Raw genomic sequence first — 19,484 nt, forward strand, 5'->3', positions numbered from 1 at the left:
GTAGAGTGCCGTAGCATCACAGCTCACAGAAACCTCCAACTCCTGGGCTTAGGCGATTCTCTTGCCTTAGTCTCCTGAGTAGCTGGGACTATAGGCATCCACCAGAACGCCTGGCTATTTTCTTTGTTGTTGTTGTTGCAGTTTGGCTGGGGCCGGATTTGAACCTGCCACCCTCGGTATATGGTGCTGGTACCCTACTCACTGAGCCACAGGCACCGCCCAGTGACATTGGTATTTTGATGGGGATAGCACTGACTCTGTAAATCACTTTGGGTAGTATGGAAGGCTACTGCAAGGCTATAATAATCAGAACAACATTTTAACAATGTTTATTCTGCCGATTTATGAACATGGTATGTTTTTCCATTTGTTTATGTCATCTGAAATTTACTTCCTTAGGGACTTGTAGAGCTTTTTCACCTCATTGGCTAAATATATTCCTAGGTTTTTTTTTTTTTTTTTTTTTTTGTAGCTATTGTGAAAGGTGTTGAGTCTTTGATATGATTCTCAACTTGGCTATTGTAGGTGTACAGGAATGATACTGATTTGTGTATTTTGATTTTGTAAACTGAGACTTTGCTGAATTTTGTTTTTTAATTTAGCCTCTTACTATCTGCTTCATCAGTTTCTTTTTTTTTGTTGTTGCTATTGAAAAACACTATTTTATTTGTTTTTTTTTTTGCAGTTTTTGGCCAGGGCCGGGTTTGTTTTTTGTTTTTTATTTTATTTTATTTTATTTATTTATTTATTTTTATTAACCATAGCTGTGTACATTAGTATGATCGTGGGGCACCATACACTTGGTTCATAGATCGTTTGACACATTTTCATCACATTAGTTAACATAGCTTTTGTAGCATTTTCTTAGTTATTTTGCCAAGACCTTTACATTCCACATTTACTAGGATTCACATATACCCTTGTAAGATGCACCGCAGGTGTAATCCCATTAATCCCCCTCCTTCCCCCTCCCTCCCCCCTCCCTCCCCTCTCTTTCCCCCTTCTCCCTATTCTTAGGTTATAACTGGGATATAGCTTTCATGTGAAGGTCCTACATTAGTTTCATAATAAGGATGAGTACATTGGGTACTTTTTCTTCCATTCTTGAGACACTTTACTAAGAAGAATATGTTCCAGCTCCATCCATGTAAACATGAAAGAGGTAAAGTCTCCATCTTTCTTTAAGGCTGCATAATATTCCATGGTGTACATATACCACAATTTATTGATCCATTTGTGGATCAATGGGCACTTGGGCTTTTTCCATGACTTAGCAATTATGAATAGGGCTGCAATAAATATTCTGATACAAATATCTTTGTTATGGTGTGATTTTTGGTCTTCTGGGTATATGCCCAGTAGGGGGATTACAGGATTGAATGGCAGATCTATTTTTAGATCTCTAAGTGTTCTCCATATCTCTTTCCAAAAGGAATGTATTAATTTGCATTCCCACCAGCAGTGCAAAAGTATTCCCTTTTCTCCACATCCACGCCAACATCTCTGGTCTTGGGATTTTGTGATATAGGCTAGTCTCACTGGAGTTAGATGATATCTCAAAGTAGTTTTGATTTGCATTTCTCTGATGATTAAAGATGATGAGCATTTTTTCATATGTCTGAAGGCCATGCACCTGTCTTCTTCAGAGAAGTTTCTCTTCAAGTCCCTTGCCCAGCTTTCAATGGGATCCCTTGTTCTTTTCTTGCTAATGCGTTTGAGTTCTCTGTGGATTCTGGTTATTAAACCTTTGTTGGAGACATAACCTGCAAATATCTTCTCCCATTCTGAGGGCTGTTTGCTAGCTTTACTTACTGTGTTCTTGGCTGTGCAGAAGCTTTTTAGTTTGATCAAGTCCCAGTAGTGTATTTTTGAAGCAGCTTCAATTGCCCGGGGGGTCCTTCTCATAAAAAACTCGCCCAACCCAATTTCTTCAACGGTTTTCCCTACACTCTCTTCTAGTATTTTTATAGTTTCATGTCTTAGGTTTAAATCTTTAATCCAGTGAGAGTCTATCATGGTTAATGGTGAGAGGTGTGGGTCCAGTTTCAGTGTTCTGCAGGTTGCCAGCCAGTTCACCCAGCACCATTTGTTAAATAGGGAATCTTTTCCCCACTGAATGTTTTTAATTGGCTTGTCAAAGATTAAATAATGGTAAGTAGCTGGATTCATCTCTTGGTTCTCTATTCTGTTCCAGACATCTACTTCTCTGTTTTTGTGTCAGTACCATGCTGTTTTGATCACTATCGATTTGTAGTATAGTCTGAGGTCTGGTAGCGTGATTCCTCCTGCTTTGTTTTTATTTTTGAGTAATGTCTTGGCTATTCGAGGTTTTTTCTGATTCCATATAAAACGAAGAATTATTTTTTCAAGATCTTTAAAGTATGACAGTGGAGCTTTAATGGGGATTGCGTTGAAATTATATATTGCTTTGGGTAGTATGGACATTTTAACAATGTTGATTCTTCCCAACCATGAGCATGGTATATTTTTCCATTTGTTAACATTCTCAGCTATCTCTTTTCTTAGAGTTTCATAGTTCTCTTTATATAGATCTTTCACGTCCTTTGTTAGATAAACTCCCAAGTATTTCATCTTCTTTGGCACTACTGTGAATGGGATAGAGTCCTTAATTGTTTTTTCAACTTGACTATTGTTGGTATATATAAAGGCTACCGATTTATGAATGTTGATTTTGTAAACTGAGACACTGCTGTATTCCTTAATCACTTCTAAGAGTTTTGTAGTAGAGTCCCTAGTATTTTCCAGATATACAATCATATCATCTGCAAAGAGCGAAAGTTTGATCTCTTCTGACCCTATGTGGATACCCTTGATCGCCTTTTCTTCCCTAATTGTGGTGGCTAAAACTTCCATTACAATGTTAAAGAGCAATGGAGACAATGGGCAGCCTTGTCTGGTTCCAGATCTAAGTGGAAATGATTCCAATTTAACCCCATTCAATATGATATTGGCTGTGGGTTTGCTGTAGATGGCCTCTATCAGTTTAAGAAATGTCCCTTCTATACCAATTTTCTTAAGTGTTCTAATCATGAATGGATGTTGGATATTATCAAAAGATTTTCTGCATCGATTGAGAGAATCATATGGTCTTTGTTTTTTAATTTGTTTATGTGCTGTATTACATTTATAGATTTACATATATTGAACCAGCCTTGAGATCCTGGGATAAAACCGACTTGGTCATGATGTATGATTTGTTTGATATGTTGCTGGATTCTGTTTGTCAGAATCTTGTTGAATATTTTTGCATCTATATTCATTAGTGATATGGGTCTATAATTTTCTTTTCTCGTTGGGTCTTTTCCTGGTTTGGGGATCAGGGTTATGTTTGCTTCATAGAACGTGTTTGGTAGTCTTCCTTCTTTTTCTACCTTTTGGAACAGGTTGAGTAGTATAGGTACTAATTCCTCTTTAAAGGTTTGGTAGAATTCTGATGTGAAACCATCTGGTCCCGGGCTTTTCTTTTTGGGGAGATTTTGTATGGTTGATGATATTTCTGAACTTGATATGGGCCTGTTCAACATTTCCACTTGTTTTTGATTAAGTCTTGGAAGATGACGTGTTTCCAAGTAACGGTCGATTTCCTTCAGATTTTCGTATTTCTGAGAGTATAGTTTCTTGTAATATTCATTAAGGATTTTTTGGATTTCTGAGGAGTCTGTTGTTATTTTGTCTTTGTTATTTCTGATTGATGAGATTAGAGATTTTACTCTTTTTTTCCTGATTAGGTTGGCCAAAGGTTTATCTATTTTGTTGACCTTTTCAAAAAACCAACTTTTTGATTTATTGATCTGTTGTATTATTCTTTTGTTTTCAATTTCATTTAGTTCTGCTCTGGTTTTGGTTATTTCTTTTCTTTTACTGGATTTGGGGTTGGATTGTTCTTCCATTTCCAGTCTTTTGAGATGTCCCATGAAGTTGCTTACTTCCTCTTTTTCCGTTCTCCTGAGGAAGGCTTGCAGTGCTATAAATTTCCCTCTTAGAACTGCCTTTGCGGTAGTCCCAGAGGTTCTGATAGTTCGTGTCTTCATTGTCGTTTTGTTCCAGAAATTTGGCAATTTCCTTCTTGATCTCATCTCTGACCCAGCTATCATTCAGCATAAGGTTATTTAACTTCCATGTTTTTGTATGTGTATGCAGATTCCTGTTGTTACTCATCTCAAGTTTTATTCCATGATGGTCCGAGAAGATGCAAGGAATAATTTCTATTCCTTTAAATTTACTGAGGTTAGACTTGTGACCTAAGATGTATTGATTCTGGAGTAAGTTCCGTGGGCTGATGAGAAGTATGTTTATTCAGTTTTGTTGGGATGAAATGTTCTGTAGATGTCAGCTAAATCTAAATGCTGGATGGTTAGATTTAAATCTAGAATTTCTTTACTCAGCTTTTTGTTGGAGGATCGATCCAGCACTGCCAAAGGAGTGTTAAAATCTCCGACTATTATAGAGTTGGAGGAAATCAAGTTGCTCATGTCTGTTAGAGTTTCTCTTATAAATTGAGGTGCATTCTGGTTGGGTGCATAGATATTAATAATTGAAATCTCATCATATTGAGTCTTACCCTTAACAAATATGAAGTGACCATTTTTGTCCTTCCTTACTTTTGTTGGTTTAAAGCCTATTGTGTCCGCAAATAAAATTGCAACTCCTGCTTTTTTCTGGTTACCATTTGCCTGAAATATGGATGACCATCCTTTCACCCTGAGTCTGTATTTGTCTTTTAAGTTAAGATGTGACTCTTGTATGCAACAAATGTCTGGCCTGAGTTTTTGTATCCAGTCAGCTATCCTATGTCTCTCTAGAGGGCAGTTTAAGCCATTCACATTAATGGAGAGCATTGATAAGTTTGGTGAAATTTGGGGTATTGAGTTTTTTGAAAGTCCAGTGGGCATTTTTAATCCTTTTGCCATTGTGGAAGTTAGAGTTTGATCAGAAGTTTCTGAGTGAGTTTACTTTTGTAGTAGAGGATTGGGTTGGTTATTATGGAGGATAGGTCTGAGAATATCCTGAAGAGCTGGTTTAGTTATGGCAAATTTCTTTAGCATATGTATGTCATTAAAGTATTTAATTTCTCCGTCATAAATGAAACTCAGTTTAGCTGGGTACAAGATCCGGGGTTGAAAGTTATTTTGCTTGAGGAGATTAAACGTTGATGACCACCCTCTTCTGGCTTGAAAAGTTTCAGCAGAGAGATCTGCAGTCATTCTAATGTTCTTCCCTTTGAAGGTAATAGATTTCTTTCTCCTGGCAGCTTTGAGAATTTTCTCCTTCATATTAACTTTAGTGAAGTTAATTATGATATGCCTGGGGGATGTCTTATTGGGGTTGAGTCGTGCTGGGGTTCTGAAGCTATCTGCTATCTGAATTTCAGGTTCTCTAGGCATGTCTGGAAAATTCTCTTTCATAATTTCATGCAGAAGGGCCTCTGCGCCCAGTGAGGCCACTTCATCTGTTTCAGGAATTCCTATGAGACGGATATTTGCCTTCTTCGAGTTATCCCAGAGCTCTCTGAGTGAGTGATCCATTTTTGCTCTCCATTTCTCTTCCTCTTTGAGAGTTTGGGAGCGTTCAAAGGCTTTATCTTCGAAGTCGGAGATCCTTTCTTCTGCTTGGTCCATTCTGTTGCTAAGGGATTCCACTGTATTTTTCATATCTTTGACGGCTGCAAATTCTTGTTTCAGTGTGTCTAAGTCTCTCGTGGTTTTGTCTTTAAATTCGTTAAGTTCTTGAGACAGCTTTTGAATTTCTCCACGAATTCCTAATTCCATTTTGTTAATCTTGTTTGCCATCCAAATTCTGAATTCGATTTCTGACATCTCAGCCAGTTGTTTGTGAATGGGATCTTCAATGACATCTGCTGTATCTTTCCTTGGGGGGGTTGATCTATTCTGGTTATTCATGTTACCAGAGTTTTTCCGCTGATTCCGCCCCATGATTGTTTTACTCCCTTTGATTTTCCTCTGGTGTTTTGTCGAGGACCCGTACAGTGCTGTGGCCTGAGAAACTGGGGCCCTGTTTGGTGTAGAGGGGCTAAGTGGTTCTGACTTGTTTTCAGCTGGTTTCTATGTGACCCTAGTGAAACAGTTACTCTGGGTTGAAGTCTCAGCTGTGGAAACCAGGGCCGAGTTTGAACCCACCACCTCTTGTATATGGGGCTGGCGCCCTACTCCTTTGAGCCACAGGTGCAGCCCAAACAAGACTAATATTTTTATTATGAACACTAATATTTATTCTAGCTAGAATCCGGGCAAATAACCTGAGTTGTTTCAACCTTCTCTATAAAATGGAAGAAATGGGGAGCACCAAGTTTTATCAACAGCACCATTAAAATCACCCACCCCAGTGTCATAACAGCACTTCCTGTCCTGATAAAAGCTAACACTTAATTACCTACCATCTCTCATTACTTCTGATAGATTATTATTCATGTACAACAGAGTGGAAATGATATTGAACCCAGGAACTAGGAAGTAATAATTGTAACACCATTTAAAAAAAACATATTTCTTGGCAATGCTAGGCTAGACATTGTTTTTACACTACTTTATTTAAATCTTCCATATATTTTAACGTTTACCTGTTGCCTATTTAATAATCAACAGGCTTATTCTATTTTCATGTTTTCTTCTCCATATCTCCTGTTTTTAAATAGGTGGACTTCTTTCTGGTAGTGGTTTTAGATTAATTTTAGTTTTGCTAGCTCCCTTCTTTTCTCTTTTACTCAGTTTCTGTTTTGCTAGCTCCTTTCTTTTCTCTTTTACTCAGTGCACTATGGTCTTTCTTCCTTTTTGTACTTACGTGTAGCTTAAAGTTTGGCATTCTATCTTTTCTACTTATATTGAAGACAATTTTTGTATAGTTTTATTTTTTTCTTGTTTTTCAAATTGTTTTTGAGTGTTTAGAGGGAAACTCAGATTTAGGCAGCCACCATCTTCCCCATCTATCTAGTAGAACAGTAAAAGTAGTTTGAATGATATGCTGGGGTATCAGTTATTGTCTCTTTGCTGAGAACTGTGCTGAAAAAGACATAGTAACTAATCTGTAACTAAAATAAATGAACTTGTTTGTACTAAATGACTTCATCTCCTTATATACAAGCGTTTGGACCAGGATGCATATAGGACCTAAACTCTAACAGATTATATCTTCTGAGAATTTGAACCAAAAGACACGGAGATGTAATAACGGTACAGTGCACAGGAGCTATTAAGTCTTGTAGAGTCAAAGCCTCAATGTCATGATAACTGAAGATATCAGGAGCAAAAACTAAGGAGCTCACGGAGGCAGAGCTATGGAAAGACTGCTGAGTAGAGAGAAGCAGAGATAGTGTCTTGGGAGGGATAAGAGAGTTAGTCAAGAAGAGAGAGAACCAAAGACACCAATATAAACAGAGTTTCTGATGATTGTTCAATTCCTAAGAGACCAGGTTGAATAACTTGCAACAGTATTCATATCTTTTTATCATTTAATAAATTTTCCTTAAGCTTTTTCTTGTATACAGGTCTTGATTTCTTAATTATGTGATTTCCTGAATATAGGAGGCTTTAATACATGTTTACTAGCCTGGTGTTATTATTCAGATACAATATGATATAAGACTACAAACAATGGGAGCTATTTACAGAATTGACTTGAGATGATTTGACAGTATGAAATTACTGAATTTATTGTAAGAATTTTCAATCTGGAAGAGACCTTTGAGGAACATCCAAAATTTTCAAGTTTTAGAAAAGAGAAGGCAAGGGAAAATGATTTGCCTAACTGGCATTGAATTAGGGACCTCATTAGAATGAGAACTGTAATCTCCTGATATCCGATCTGTTTTTCATTTGACAGCCTGTATGGGCTGGATAGTGTACTTTCCCAAATTCTTGTCCATGTAGAACTTCAGAATGTGACTTTATTTGGAGCAGTATCTTTGCAGATGTAGTCAAATTAAGATGATGTCATACTCAGAGTGAACCTTCAAACAAGTGGTGTCTTTATGAGAAGGAAAAACAGAGATGTAGAGGGAGAATGCCGTGTGATGACAGGGGCAGAGAGTAGAGTGATGCAGCTGTAATCCAAGCAAAGCCAAGGATTGATTGCTGCTTTCAGGAGGTACAAAGGGGCAAGGAAGGATTTTCTCTTACACCTTTCAGAGGTTTTGTTGTCCCCTGATTTTGGATTTCTAGCTTGCAGAATTGTGAGACAATACATTTTCGTTGTTTTAAGCTACCTAATGTATAGTAGTTTTTAATAGCAGCCTTTGGACACTATTATACAGTGTCTGATGCTACTTCTTTTAATGTAAAGAGATTTTCCCCTTAGTATCTTTTTTTTGGCTTTTTTGTGTTTATTCTTTATATATATATGTATTTATTTTTATTTCCCTGTTTTTTAAATTTTTCATTAATGTGCAGGTACTCCCTTAGTATAATTGAAAAATTACATAGAAAATTCCATTCTTCATAATTGAAGGAAATAGATTTTTCTATTGCATGTATCAGACTTAACTTTTTAATTCTTTAGTGTGCTTAGCTATTCTTTGGTATCATTTAGGAAGTTACAATATTATTCATCCTGGGATTTTCAGGGAAGTATGTCACTAGGAGATTTTGCTTTTTTTTTTTTTTTACAGGAATAATTAATAGTGGTAGGTGTATCACATATAAAGGGTATGTTTGTGTATGTGTGTGTGTAGCCTTATGAATTTTCTGTTAGATGATATTCTAAATATTCTACTTTTGTTTTCAGATTGCTAAAGCTGAAGGAAATGTTTAATTCTAAGTTTGGATCTATTCCCAAGTTTTATGTTCGAGCACCAGGAAGAGTCAATATAATAGGTATTTCAAAAGTTTCTTTTCTTAATTTTTTCTTCCTCCTTTGGTAAAATTTCAATCAAATGTTAATAACAATTTAATATATGTTAATATATTTCTTTCTTAACTTTCCCAGAGGTAGAATATTTCACATACCTCTACTAATATTAAGCTAGGCTTTTGCATGAGGAGCACACTTTAATTTTATCTTTCCAATCCATATTATTAAAGTTGTCCAGTTATTTTTTAAATCCATAAATTTATTAAAACTCGGTTGTTAACATTGTTTTTTGGAAAATGAAGATATTTTTGTAACTTGCATGTTAAAACTTTAGATTGTGATAAGTAGCTTTGATGGTTTTGCATTTCAGGTTAGTGAAACACTGGGAAACATTACAATTCATTGTTATTAAAAATATGGTCCCCATTTTGCAGGTCTTTTTTTTTTTTTTTTTTTTTGTGATTTTTGGCCGGGGCTGGGTTTGAACCCGCCACCTCCGGCATATGGGACCGGCGCCCTACTCCTTGAGCCACAGGTGCCGCCCTATTTTGCAGGTCTTTTAGATACACCGTAGAACCTCCATTGTTGATCACCTCCCTACATTGACCACCTCCTTAAGTTGGTCAGTTCCTGTCTAAGTCCAGAGCATGAAGGTCAGGGTGCCTTGCCGCGGACCACCCTGTCGGTGGGCTTCAGTCCGAGGGAAAGCAGGGAAACGGAGTCAGGTTGGTTGAAAGGTCGACGCAGGAATGACAGTCTGACACACAGCACTTGGTGAAGTATGCAGCTGTACTTTACTGAGTTTAGAGGTTGGTATTTATACATTTTGTTTCCAAGGTTCAAACAATGCAATCTTTACTTTGTTTATGTTTGCAAATTATCTTTGTGTCTGCATATGCGGTTTATCATGCATTACATGTTTTCAAGGTTTTCGCTCTCCGGAGGGTGGTTTATCAGTAACACTTGGTTACTCCCTCTTATCTTAGGAATGTCAAGGCTTGCAACTCCTCTCAGTCTTGTAACTCTTTTCAGTTTCTTATGATCTTATTTTTAAAACAGTTGGACATATTCTTTTATGTATAATGCTTGACTACTTCTATATATATTTTCTATATATTTTTACTCTTATTAGTAACTATACTTTGATTCATAATTGATTGTTAAACATCAAACTACTCTATTGATTTGTATTACATACGAAAATTAGTGAAGCAAGATGTTTTTCTAAGTAAAGTTTTACTGCAGGTGGTGATAGTGCATGTCGTGTTGGAACATCTTGTTTAAACGTTTTGTTTGCTGTGCCTGCATTGTCTTAGTCCACTGACATTCATGGTGGGAACGTGCTGTTGTGCAGGCTTACTTGGAGCCACTGAGTCTGGCACAGTCATACTTCTTGTGCTGTTTCTGAATCAGCTATTATTGTGTTCATTCTGACAAGACTTATTGCTTACTTATCAGGACAAACAGACATTCAGCATAACAAGTAAGTATTCTTTCACAAGAAGCCATACCCCTTGAGTTTTTGCGACAAAAACAGCATGCTAGGCAACATTTCTGTTGCTGTGCACACTGGGGGTGCTGGGGGCTTCGCTCCGGGGAGCACAGACCTCCTTTCCGTCGTTTTACAACGCGGACAGCGCCACCTCGCTGCGGCATGGTGCCGAGGGTGCGGCAGTGCCTGGCAGCTCTCTTTAATAGATAGGGTAAGAACCACATGCACATATCAGTACGGTAGGCCTAGTTTCTTTCGTTGACCACCCTGGTATGTTGACCAGTCTGTTACATCTCTTGGATGTCAACTTACAGAAGTTCTACTGTATTTACCTTTTCTTTTACTTCTCCTGTAAAGTACTTTGAATTTTGCTGCCTTTTAGTGGCAAATAATACAATCTTTAACATTTTATTTACAATCTTTCTGTCAGTGTCTTTATATATAATAATTGATATAGTTGTAATTAGGTTACATGCCGTTTTTATCCTTTTTTATTTAATATATTTTAAATCTTTCCATGTATTTTAGTTCATTTTTTGCTACTATAACAGAAAGCCAAAGACTGGGTAATTTATAAATGAAAAGAGTTTATTTGTATATAATAATTATAATTTATACTATATATAATTTTGGACTTGTGAAGCTCAAGATCAAAGCACCAGCTTCTGGTGAGGGCCTTCATTTTTTTTTTTGTAGAGACAGAGTCTCACTTTATGGCCCTCAGTAGAGTGCCATGGCATCACACAGCTCACAGCAACCTCCAACTCCTGGGCTTAAGTGATTCTCTTGCCTCAGCTTCCTGAGTAGCTGGGACTACAGGCGTCCGCCACAATGCCTGGCTATTTTTTGGTTGCAGTTCATCCGGGGCTGGGTTTGAACTCGCCACCCTTGGTATATGGGGCCGGCGCCCTACTGACTGAGCCACAGGTGCCGCCCAAGGTGAGGGCCTTCTTATTGAATCATTCTGTGATGGAAGGGCAGAAGTGCAAGAGAGTGTGCAAAAAACAGAATGGGAGATGAAATTCACCCATTTACCAGGAACTCACTCCTGAGATAATTAACCCACTCTGGAGACACTGGCAACATTAATCCATTCATGACGTTAGAACTCTCATGATCAATTATGTCTTAAAGGTCCCACTTCTTAATGTTATCATAATGCCAATTAAATTTCAACATGAGTTTTAGAGGAGACATCTAAACCACACAAATATGTTTCCGCGTAATGTTCATAATTATTATTTCAATGACTTCATTCATAATAGCTTACTAATATTTTATAATTTACTTAATACTATTCTTTCATTGTACTAAAGTTATTTCCAGTTTTTTACTCTGTATAGCTCATAATTTGATAAAAAGGTGAGAACAGCATTATTCATTTTATCATTCTACTACTTCTGGTGAAGTTTTGTTTCTTGAGGATGGAAAGGAAAAGTAGGTGAAATAGTGAAATAGAAGATGTATCCATTTCATGGAACCTAGTAAGTTACTTATTTTCCACACAGGGATCTTAGGAGATCCTTTACAAGACTGGTAAGGTCCTTGATTTAACAATGGTTTGACCTAATAATTTTCTTGCTTTATAAGGAACCCATCATAAGTTGATAAGCATCTATATTTGTTTATATGTTCGATGAGCAAGATTGTTACCAGCGCTATCTATGGAGCATAATTTTGAGGGCATGTAGGGCCCATTTCACTACCTTCTATATTTATCCTAGATCAAGCTTGATTTCAGAAATATAGGTGCTTTACAGATAGAGTTGTTTTTACCAAGTTATACTTGGTTACTATTTAGCTATAGTGTATGAGACCCATTATTGAGGTTTATTGTAGAAATATTATTGAGGCTATTTCCCATGTTATCATAATGGCATCTCTTTGAAGTTGCAAAGAATAATTTTTACTTTTGCTTTGATAAGGATATGAATCATAGATATTACAGCAGACCCTAGGTACATAAGACTATTTAGACTACAATTATAAGTGAAATGAAATTTAAAATTTACTTGCACCAGCCACATTTCAATGCTCGATAGCTACATGTGGGTTGTGGTTACCGTATTGGACAGCACAGATATAGAACATTTTCATCATTCTAGAATGTTCTGTCAGACTGTGCTAGCTGTTCTAAATGTTTGCCTTGGTTGCTAGGGAGGTCTGGAAAAGAAGCTGCTTCTGGTGTTTCCTTAAGTCTCCTTCAGTCATCTTGTCCTTTGGAGTGTTCTGGGTGGGCAGTTCCTGTCTAAGTACAGAGCACTGAAGGTCAGGGTGCCTGCCAGCTAACACTTAAAATTTTGAAAGACATCTATTGTGTTTATGTGTTTGCATATTTAAGGCATTCTTAGTTAATATTTGAGGTGTTGGCCTGGTACAGTGGCTCACACCTGTAATCCTAGTACTCTGGGAGGGTCAGGTGGGTGGATCCTTCGAGCTTAGGAGTTCAAGACCAGCCTGAGCAAGAGGAAGACCCTATCTCTACTAAAAATAGAAAAACTAGTTGGTGTTGTGGCAGGCGCCTGTCATCCCACCTATCCGGGAGGCTGAGGCAAGAGGATTGCTGGAGCCTGGGAATTTGAGGTTGCTGTGAGCTATGAAGCCACAGCACTCTACTAAGGGCAACAAAGTGTGACTGTCACATACACACACACAAATTTGAGGAACTGAATTGAATCTTAGTTGTTTGTTTTTTTGTTTGTCATTCTATTTTTGCCTTTCATCATGCTCCTTTTCTATCTGGAATACTTTTACTCCATTTCCTAGTCCACATGCCGAACTTCTTATTATTTAAGACCCTGTTCAAAAGATCCTACAGTGAAAGATGGCCTGGAAATTATGATATGTATTCCCTTTTTTGAGGTAGTATATTATAAAGTTCATTTTTGCATTAAGCCAGACCATTAGAAAACTTTGTGCAACAAATGCAGCACTTGGCCTTTGAACGAATTGCTTTACTAAATTATGCAATTTTTGCATGTGGTTTTATTTTCTATTTGAAGAATGTAGGAAATCAACCACATAGGAATCAGTCTTGTGTTTTTTTTTTTTTTTTTTTTTTAATTCTTTGCAATCAAAAGAGCGCAACTAAAGCAAAATGACTCATTTGGCCAGTTCAAGTAAAAGGGAGCTAACTAATAGATTATGTAATCTGTGGTAATAAGGGAGAGAAAGGATATAATACGAAGAGGAACCAAAATACAAGTGGTCTTTGTGGAAACTTGAACTAAATCAGAGGAAGTGCTAAAAAACTAAGTAGCAAAAATTTTTGGATTTTCACTCTAGTTTTCTGTGTTTAGATGGTTAACAACCCACTCTGTCCTTGTTATCTTTACGTACTTTCTTGCTTTTCTTCACACCCACAAATGTTTCTGTCACCCTCTACTCTGGGTATTTTCTCTCTTACTTTCTGCTTTATCAATTAAGACCTCTTGTTTGTGGCCCTCATTGGACCTATATCTTTGTGCATCCTTCTATTTCAATTTCTAACAATATCAGCCTTATCCACTTCATACTTCCTAATTTAGATTCATGAACAAATTTTATTCCTGTTTGAATAGTGTTTTCATAGCAAACAGGCTATTTCTTAATTATTGGTCATCTTAAGAATTTTTCTTTCATTGAACTTTTTTTTTGAGACAGAGTCTCACTATGTCACCCTGGATAGAGTGCTGAGGCATCACAGCTCACAGCAACCTCAAACTCTTGGGCTTAAGCGATTCTCTTGCCTTAGCCTCCCAAGTAGCTGGGACTACAGGTGCCCGCCAGAACGCCTGGCTAATTTTTTTGTTGCGGTTGTTTAGTTGGCCCGGGCTGGGTCTGAACCTGCCATCCTCTGTATATGTGGCTGGTGCCATAACCACTGTGCTACGTATGCCGAGCCTCATTGACCTTTTAATCAATGATGGTTTTGACTGTGCCTCATTTCCTAGTTGAAATGATTCTACCTGTAGCTCTCTGCTTAAGAAGTTATATTGTGCTGTGCTTGTGCAGAAATAGGCAAGGTGGGAATCTGATTCAAATGTGGCCTAGTCACAGAATACTGTGGTAGTATTAACCTATTTAAGAATGGGGAAGAAGGAAGATCTTCCCTAGGAAGATGAGACATGACAGCTAAGATTTTAAATTAAAAAACTTACCTATGAAGGAAGAGTTATGTGAAAAGGAAAAATACATTTGCTTTGGAGTGGATAGATGTGCAGTAACTGGAAGCTGACTTAAGGTTTGTCATATTCTTGAATCTGCAAGTAGTTCAGTATGGCTGGATTGTTATGTGGGGATTGTGGGTAGGGTAGAGAAGGAGAGAAGTTGATGGATTCAAGAAACATTACTAAGTAGAAGTGATCCATTATATGTTACTCTGTTCCTGTTTTTGGTTGTTTTTGTGTATGTAGAGCAGGGACCAAATGAAGAATTCCATGTTTGAATAACTGAGTAAATAGTAATATTGTTTTATAAGCTAGGGAATTCTGGGAGAGGTGTAGACTTGAAGAAGAGTATTATGGGCCTAGTTTTTAGTTTGAAATACCTTTGGCTATCCAAGAGAGACATTTGGCTATGTGCTCTGAAGCTTGGTGAGAGAAACATGGGACTTGAAGGTATAGATTTGGATCAATGGCATATGTAATACAGCTGATAATTGAAGCCATAAGTTAAATTATTTAGGAAAAATCAGAGTGCTAAGGATGGGAGCCTTGGAAACAGTAATACTTAACAAACGAGCAGAGAAAACAGGTCCCACGGAGAGAATGAGGATAAAAATCATACAAGGAGGAGGAAAACTAGGAAAGAACATGTCTTGGAAATTAAGGAAAAAGACAATGTTAAGAAAGAGGAATGTTCCAAGTTTAAGAGTCAAGAGTCAAATGGAAGGCAGAAAATGCCCACAAGATTTTACCAAAAGGAGATCTTTTATCTATTTTTTCATTCAGTAAATTTGTTGTATATCTTCTTTGTGGTAGGTGTGATGCTAGCTCTCATGAGACTCAAAAGATATAAGTCCTTAACCCTCACAGAATTTACAGTCCAATGGCAATTATTATGCAGTTATAAACACCTGAACAGCATTACTTTCAGACTGTTTCCAGCAGAGTCCTGGGAATTTCTTGGCATTTGCTCAGGGACTGCTCTTGTAAGTAGAGGTGCCGGCCATGCAAAGGGCTCAGCAAAAGGAGCTTCTTATTTTATTTTATTTTTTACCTCTTTTACATCCCCTAATATTTCATTTGAACAAAGACAGCTGCAGCTAAAATACATATTTTTCAACTTTTGATAGGGAAATGTAAGGTGCAATAAGGATAAAGGATAGGAAGGATACCTAATCTAGATTTGGAGGGACCAGAAAAGTCTCATGGGGAAAGTTAAAAACAGTGACCAGAAGGATGAGTAGGTTTTATCAAGAGAAAGAGGGGTAGGGAGCTGAGAAAAATCCAGGGTTAAAGGAGGATTAAAAAAAAAAAACCAAAACAGGGTAGCCCCTGTGGCTCAAAGGAGTAGGGCACCGGTCCCATATGCTGGAGGTGGCGGGTTCAAACCCAGCCCCGGCCAAAAAAAAAAAAAAAAACCAAAACAAACTTTTTATAATAGAGAATATAAACATTAAACAGTAGTTAGAATAGCATAATGAACTCGCATATACCTGTTGTACAGCTTCAATTATTATTAATTCATGCAATCTTATTTTAAGGCAAATAATAGAATTTAAAAAATTTAGGTTTTTTTAACATGGTTAAACTGTGGGGGTTGCATTGGGATAAAGTTATTTGAGAGGAAGAAATCAAAGATATCAGAGATGGGAGGAACTGGTGTAGCAGCATGCCTGAGGAGCTAAGAAGGGTTAATGTTAAGCATAGGAAAAGAGACTCTAGAAAAATTTATTTAAATTGGTAAGTAATTGTGAATAATTATGAGGTACAGTGGTATTCTGATGCATGTATATATAATGATCACCTCAAACATTCTTTGCATTGGGGAAACAGTCAAAGGTCTCTTCTAATATTTGAAAATGCATAATAAATTATTATTAATTATAGTTACTATACAGTGCTATGAACTCTGGAACTTATTCTTTTTATGTTGCTATAATTTTGTATCTGTTAAGTAACATCTCCCTAACTCTCAATTCAAACTACCATTTCCAGCCTCTAGTAACCATTATTTTACTCTATTTTTATGAGGTTAACTCTTTTAACTTCCACATATGAGTGGGAACATGAGGTATTTATCTTTCTGTGCCTGACTTATTATGTTTAACATAATGTCTTCCAAGATCATTCATATTGCTGTGAATAGTAAGACTTTTACTGTTTTATGTGGTTAAGTAAATATAAATCACCTATATAAAATCGCCTTTTTAAAATCCATTCATCTGTTAATGGATTAATAGGTTGATTCTTTATCTTGGCTATTGTGAATAATGCTGCAATAAATATAAGAGGCAGATGTTTCTAGGACTCACTCATGTCCTTTTCATTGGAAGGACTGCTGGATCATATGGTGGTTCTATTTTTAGTTTTATGAGGAGCCTCCAGCCTGTTCTCCATAATGGCTATACTAATTTACATTTCCACCAACAACGTGTAAGAGTTTTTTTCTTCACATCCTCATCGGCATTTTTTTCTTTTTGATAATAGCCATTCTAACTGGGGCGATATGATATCCTATGGCTCTGATTTGCATTTCTCTGATTGTTAGTGATGTTGAACCTTTTAAAATATGCTTGTAGGCCATTGGTATGTTGTCTTTTGAAAATGTTTATTTGTATCACTTTCCCATTTTAAAGTCATATTATTATTACTTTTCACTGTTGTTTGATTTCCTTGTATGCATTAGTCCCTTGCTGGATGACTAGTTTGCAGATATTTTCTCTCATTCTGCATGTTGTCTCTTTACTCTGTTCATTGTTTCCTTTGCTGTGCAGAAGCTTTTCGTTTGATCTTATACCATTTGTCTATTTTTACTTTTGTTGACTGTGCTTTTATAATCTTTGGGTTTTTTTTTTTTTTAAGACAGAGCCTCAGGCTGTCACTCTGAGTAGAGTGCCATGGCCACAGCTCACAGCAGCCTCCAACTCCTGGGCTTAAGCGATTCTCTTGTCTCTGCCTCCCAGTAGCTGGGACTACAAGTGCCCACCACAAAGCCCAGCTATTTTTTGGTTCTAGTTGTCACTGTTGTTTGTCAGGCCCGGGCTGGATTCGAACCCGCCAGCTCTGGTGTATGTGGCTGATGCCTTAGCCACTTGAGCCACAGGCACCAAGCCAGGTGCTATTATAGTCTTATCCATAAAATCTTTGTCTAGAGTCTACACCGATGTCCTGAAGTGTCTCCTTTATGCTTTACTTTAGTACTTTCATAGTTTTGGGTCTTAATGTAAGTATTTAATCCATTTTGAGTTGATTTCATATGCGGTGAGAAATAGGGCTTCATTTTCATTCTTCTGCATGTAGATGTATAGTTTACCTAGCACCATTTTTTGAATAGACTGGCTTTTCCCAAATCAATGTACTTCTCTTTGTCAAAAATCAGTTGGCAGCAAATACATGGATTTATTTCTGTGTTCTCTGTTTCATTCCGTTTGTGTGTGTATCTTTTTTTTATGCCAGTGCTATGCTGTTTTGCTTCCTATAGCTTGCAGTATATTTGTATTCAGGTAGTGAAATGCCTCCAGCTTTGTTCTTTTTTTTGCTCAGGATTGCTTTCATGCTTCCATACAAAGTTTAGAGTTTTTTTTTTTTTCTATATCTGTGAAGAATGTTATTAATATCTTGACAAGGATGGCATTGAATTTGGATATCGCTTTGGGGAATGGTCATTTTAACAATATTAGTTTTTCAGGCCAGGTTGCAGTGGCTCACTCCTGTAATCCTAGTACTTTGGGAGGCTGAGGTGGGAGGATCTCTTGAGTTCAGGGTTCAGTACAGCCTGTGCAAGAGCGAGACCTTGTCGCTAATAAAAATAGAAAAAAAAAAAAAAAACAGCTTAGTATTGTGGTTGGTGCCTGTAGCCCTAGCTACTCAGGAGGCTGAGGCAGGAGGATTGCTTGAACCCACGAGTTTGAGGTTGCTGTGAGCTAACCTGACACCATGGCACTCTAGCTTGGGTAATAAAGTGAGACTATGTCTCAAAAACAAACAGGCTTGACGCCTGTGGCTCAAGCAGCTAAGAGGCCAGCCACATACACCTGAGCTGGCAGGTTTGAATCCAGCCTGGGCTCACCAAACAACAATGACGGCTGCAACCAAAAAATAGCCAGGCATTGTGGCGGATGCCTGTAGTCCCAGCTACTTGAGAGGCTGAGGCAGGAGAATCACTTGAGCCCGGGAGTTGGAGGTTGCTGTGATCTGTGAAGCCATAGCACTCTACCTAGGGCCACAGGGTGAGACTCTGTCTCAAAACAAAAACAAACAAACAAACAATATTAATTTTTCCAATTCATGAACATGGATGTCTTTCCATTTTTTAGTGGTTTCTTTAATTTTATTCATTAGTGTTTTATGTTTTAATTGTAGAAATCTTTCACCTCCTTGGTTAAATTTATTCCTCAGTATTTTTTGGTAGCTGTTATAAATGGGATTGCTTTCTTGATTTCCTTATCAGCTAGTTTGTTATTGATGTATGGAAACATTACTGAGTTTTTATTTTGATTTTGTGTCATACAACTTTACTGAATTCATTTATCAGTTCTCAGTTTTTTTGGTGGAATCTTTAGGTTTTACTACATTTAGGATCATACCATCTGTAAACAGGGACAATTTAACTGCCTTCTTTTTAATTTCAGTGCCCTTTATTTTTTTTTCTTGTACTAATACTGTACTAAATAAGAGTGGTAAAAATGAGCATCCTTTTCTTCCAGTTTTTAGAGAGAAAGCTTTCCATTTTTCCCGACTCATTGTGATGTTAGGTGTGGATTTGTTGCATATGGCTTTTATGAAGTATGTTCCTTCTATACCTAATTTGTTTTGAGAGTTTTCATCATAAAGATATGTTGAATTTTATCAGAAGATTTTTCTCCATCTATTGAGATGATTTTTCCCCCTTCATTCAGTTGATGTGATATATCACATTTATTGATTTTTGTATGTTGAAGGATTTTTTTTTTTGAGACAGTCTCATTACATTGCCCTTGGTAGAGTGCTGTGGTGTTACAGCTCACAGCAACCTCAAATTCTTG

The 19,484-nt window shown here is 37.1% G+C and overlaps 1 protein-coding gene across 5 annotated transcripts in view; it reads left to right on the forward strand.

The window, feature by feature from the left end:
* Positions 1-19,484, forward strand: part of GALK2 (galactokinase 2) — a 198,124-nt gene that overhangs the window by 23,354 nt on the left and 155,286 nt on the right. For all 5 annotated transcript variants that reach the window (XM_053593304.1, XM_053593306.1, XM_053593307.1 and 2 more), the window contains exon 2: positions 8,758-8,846. In XM_053593304.1, the coding sequence (XP_053449279.1) occupies positions 8,758-8,846 (89 nt within the window). The remainder of the gene's footprint in view (positions 1-8,757; positions 8,847-19,484) is intronic.

The sequence above is a fragment of the Nycticebus coucang genome, chromosome 6 (assembly GCF_027406575.1).
Source record: "Nycticebus coucang isolate mNycCou1 chromosome 6, mNycCou1.pri, whole genome shotgun sequence".
Lineage (NCBI taxonomy): Eukaryota > Metazoa > Chordata > Mammalia > Primates > Lorisidae > Nycticebus > Nycticebus coucang.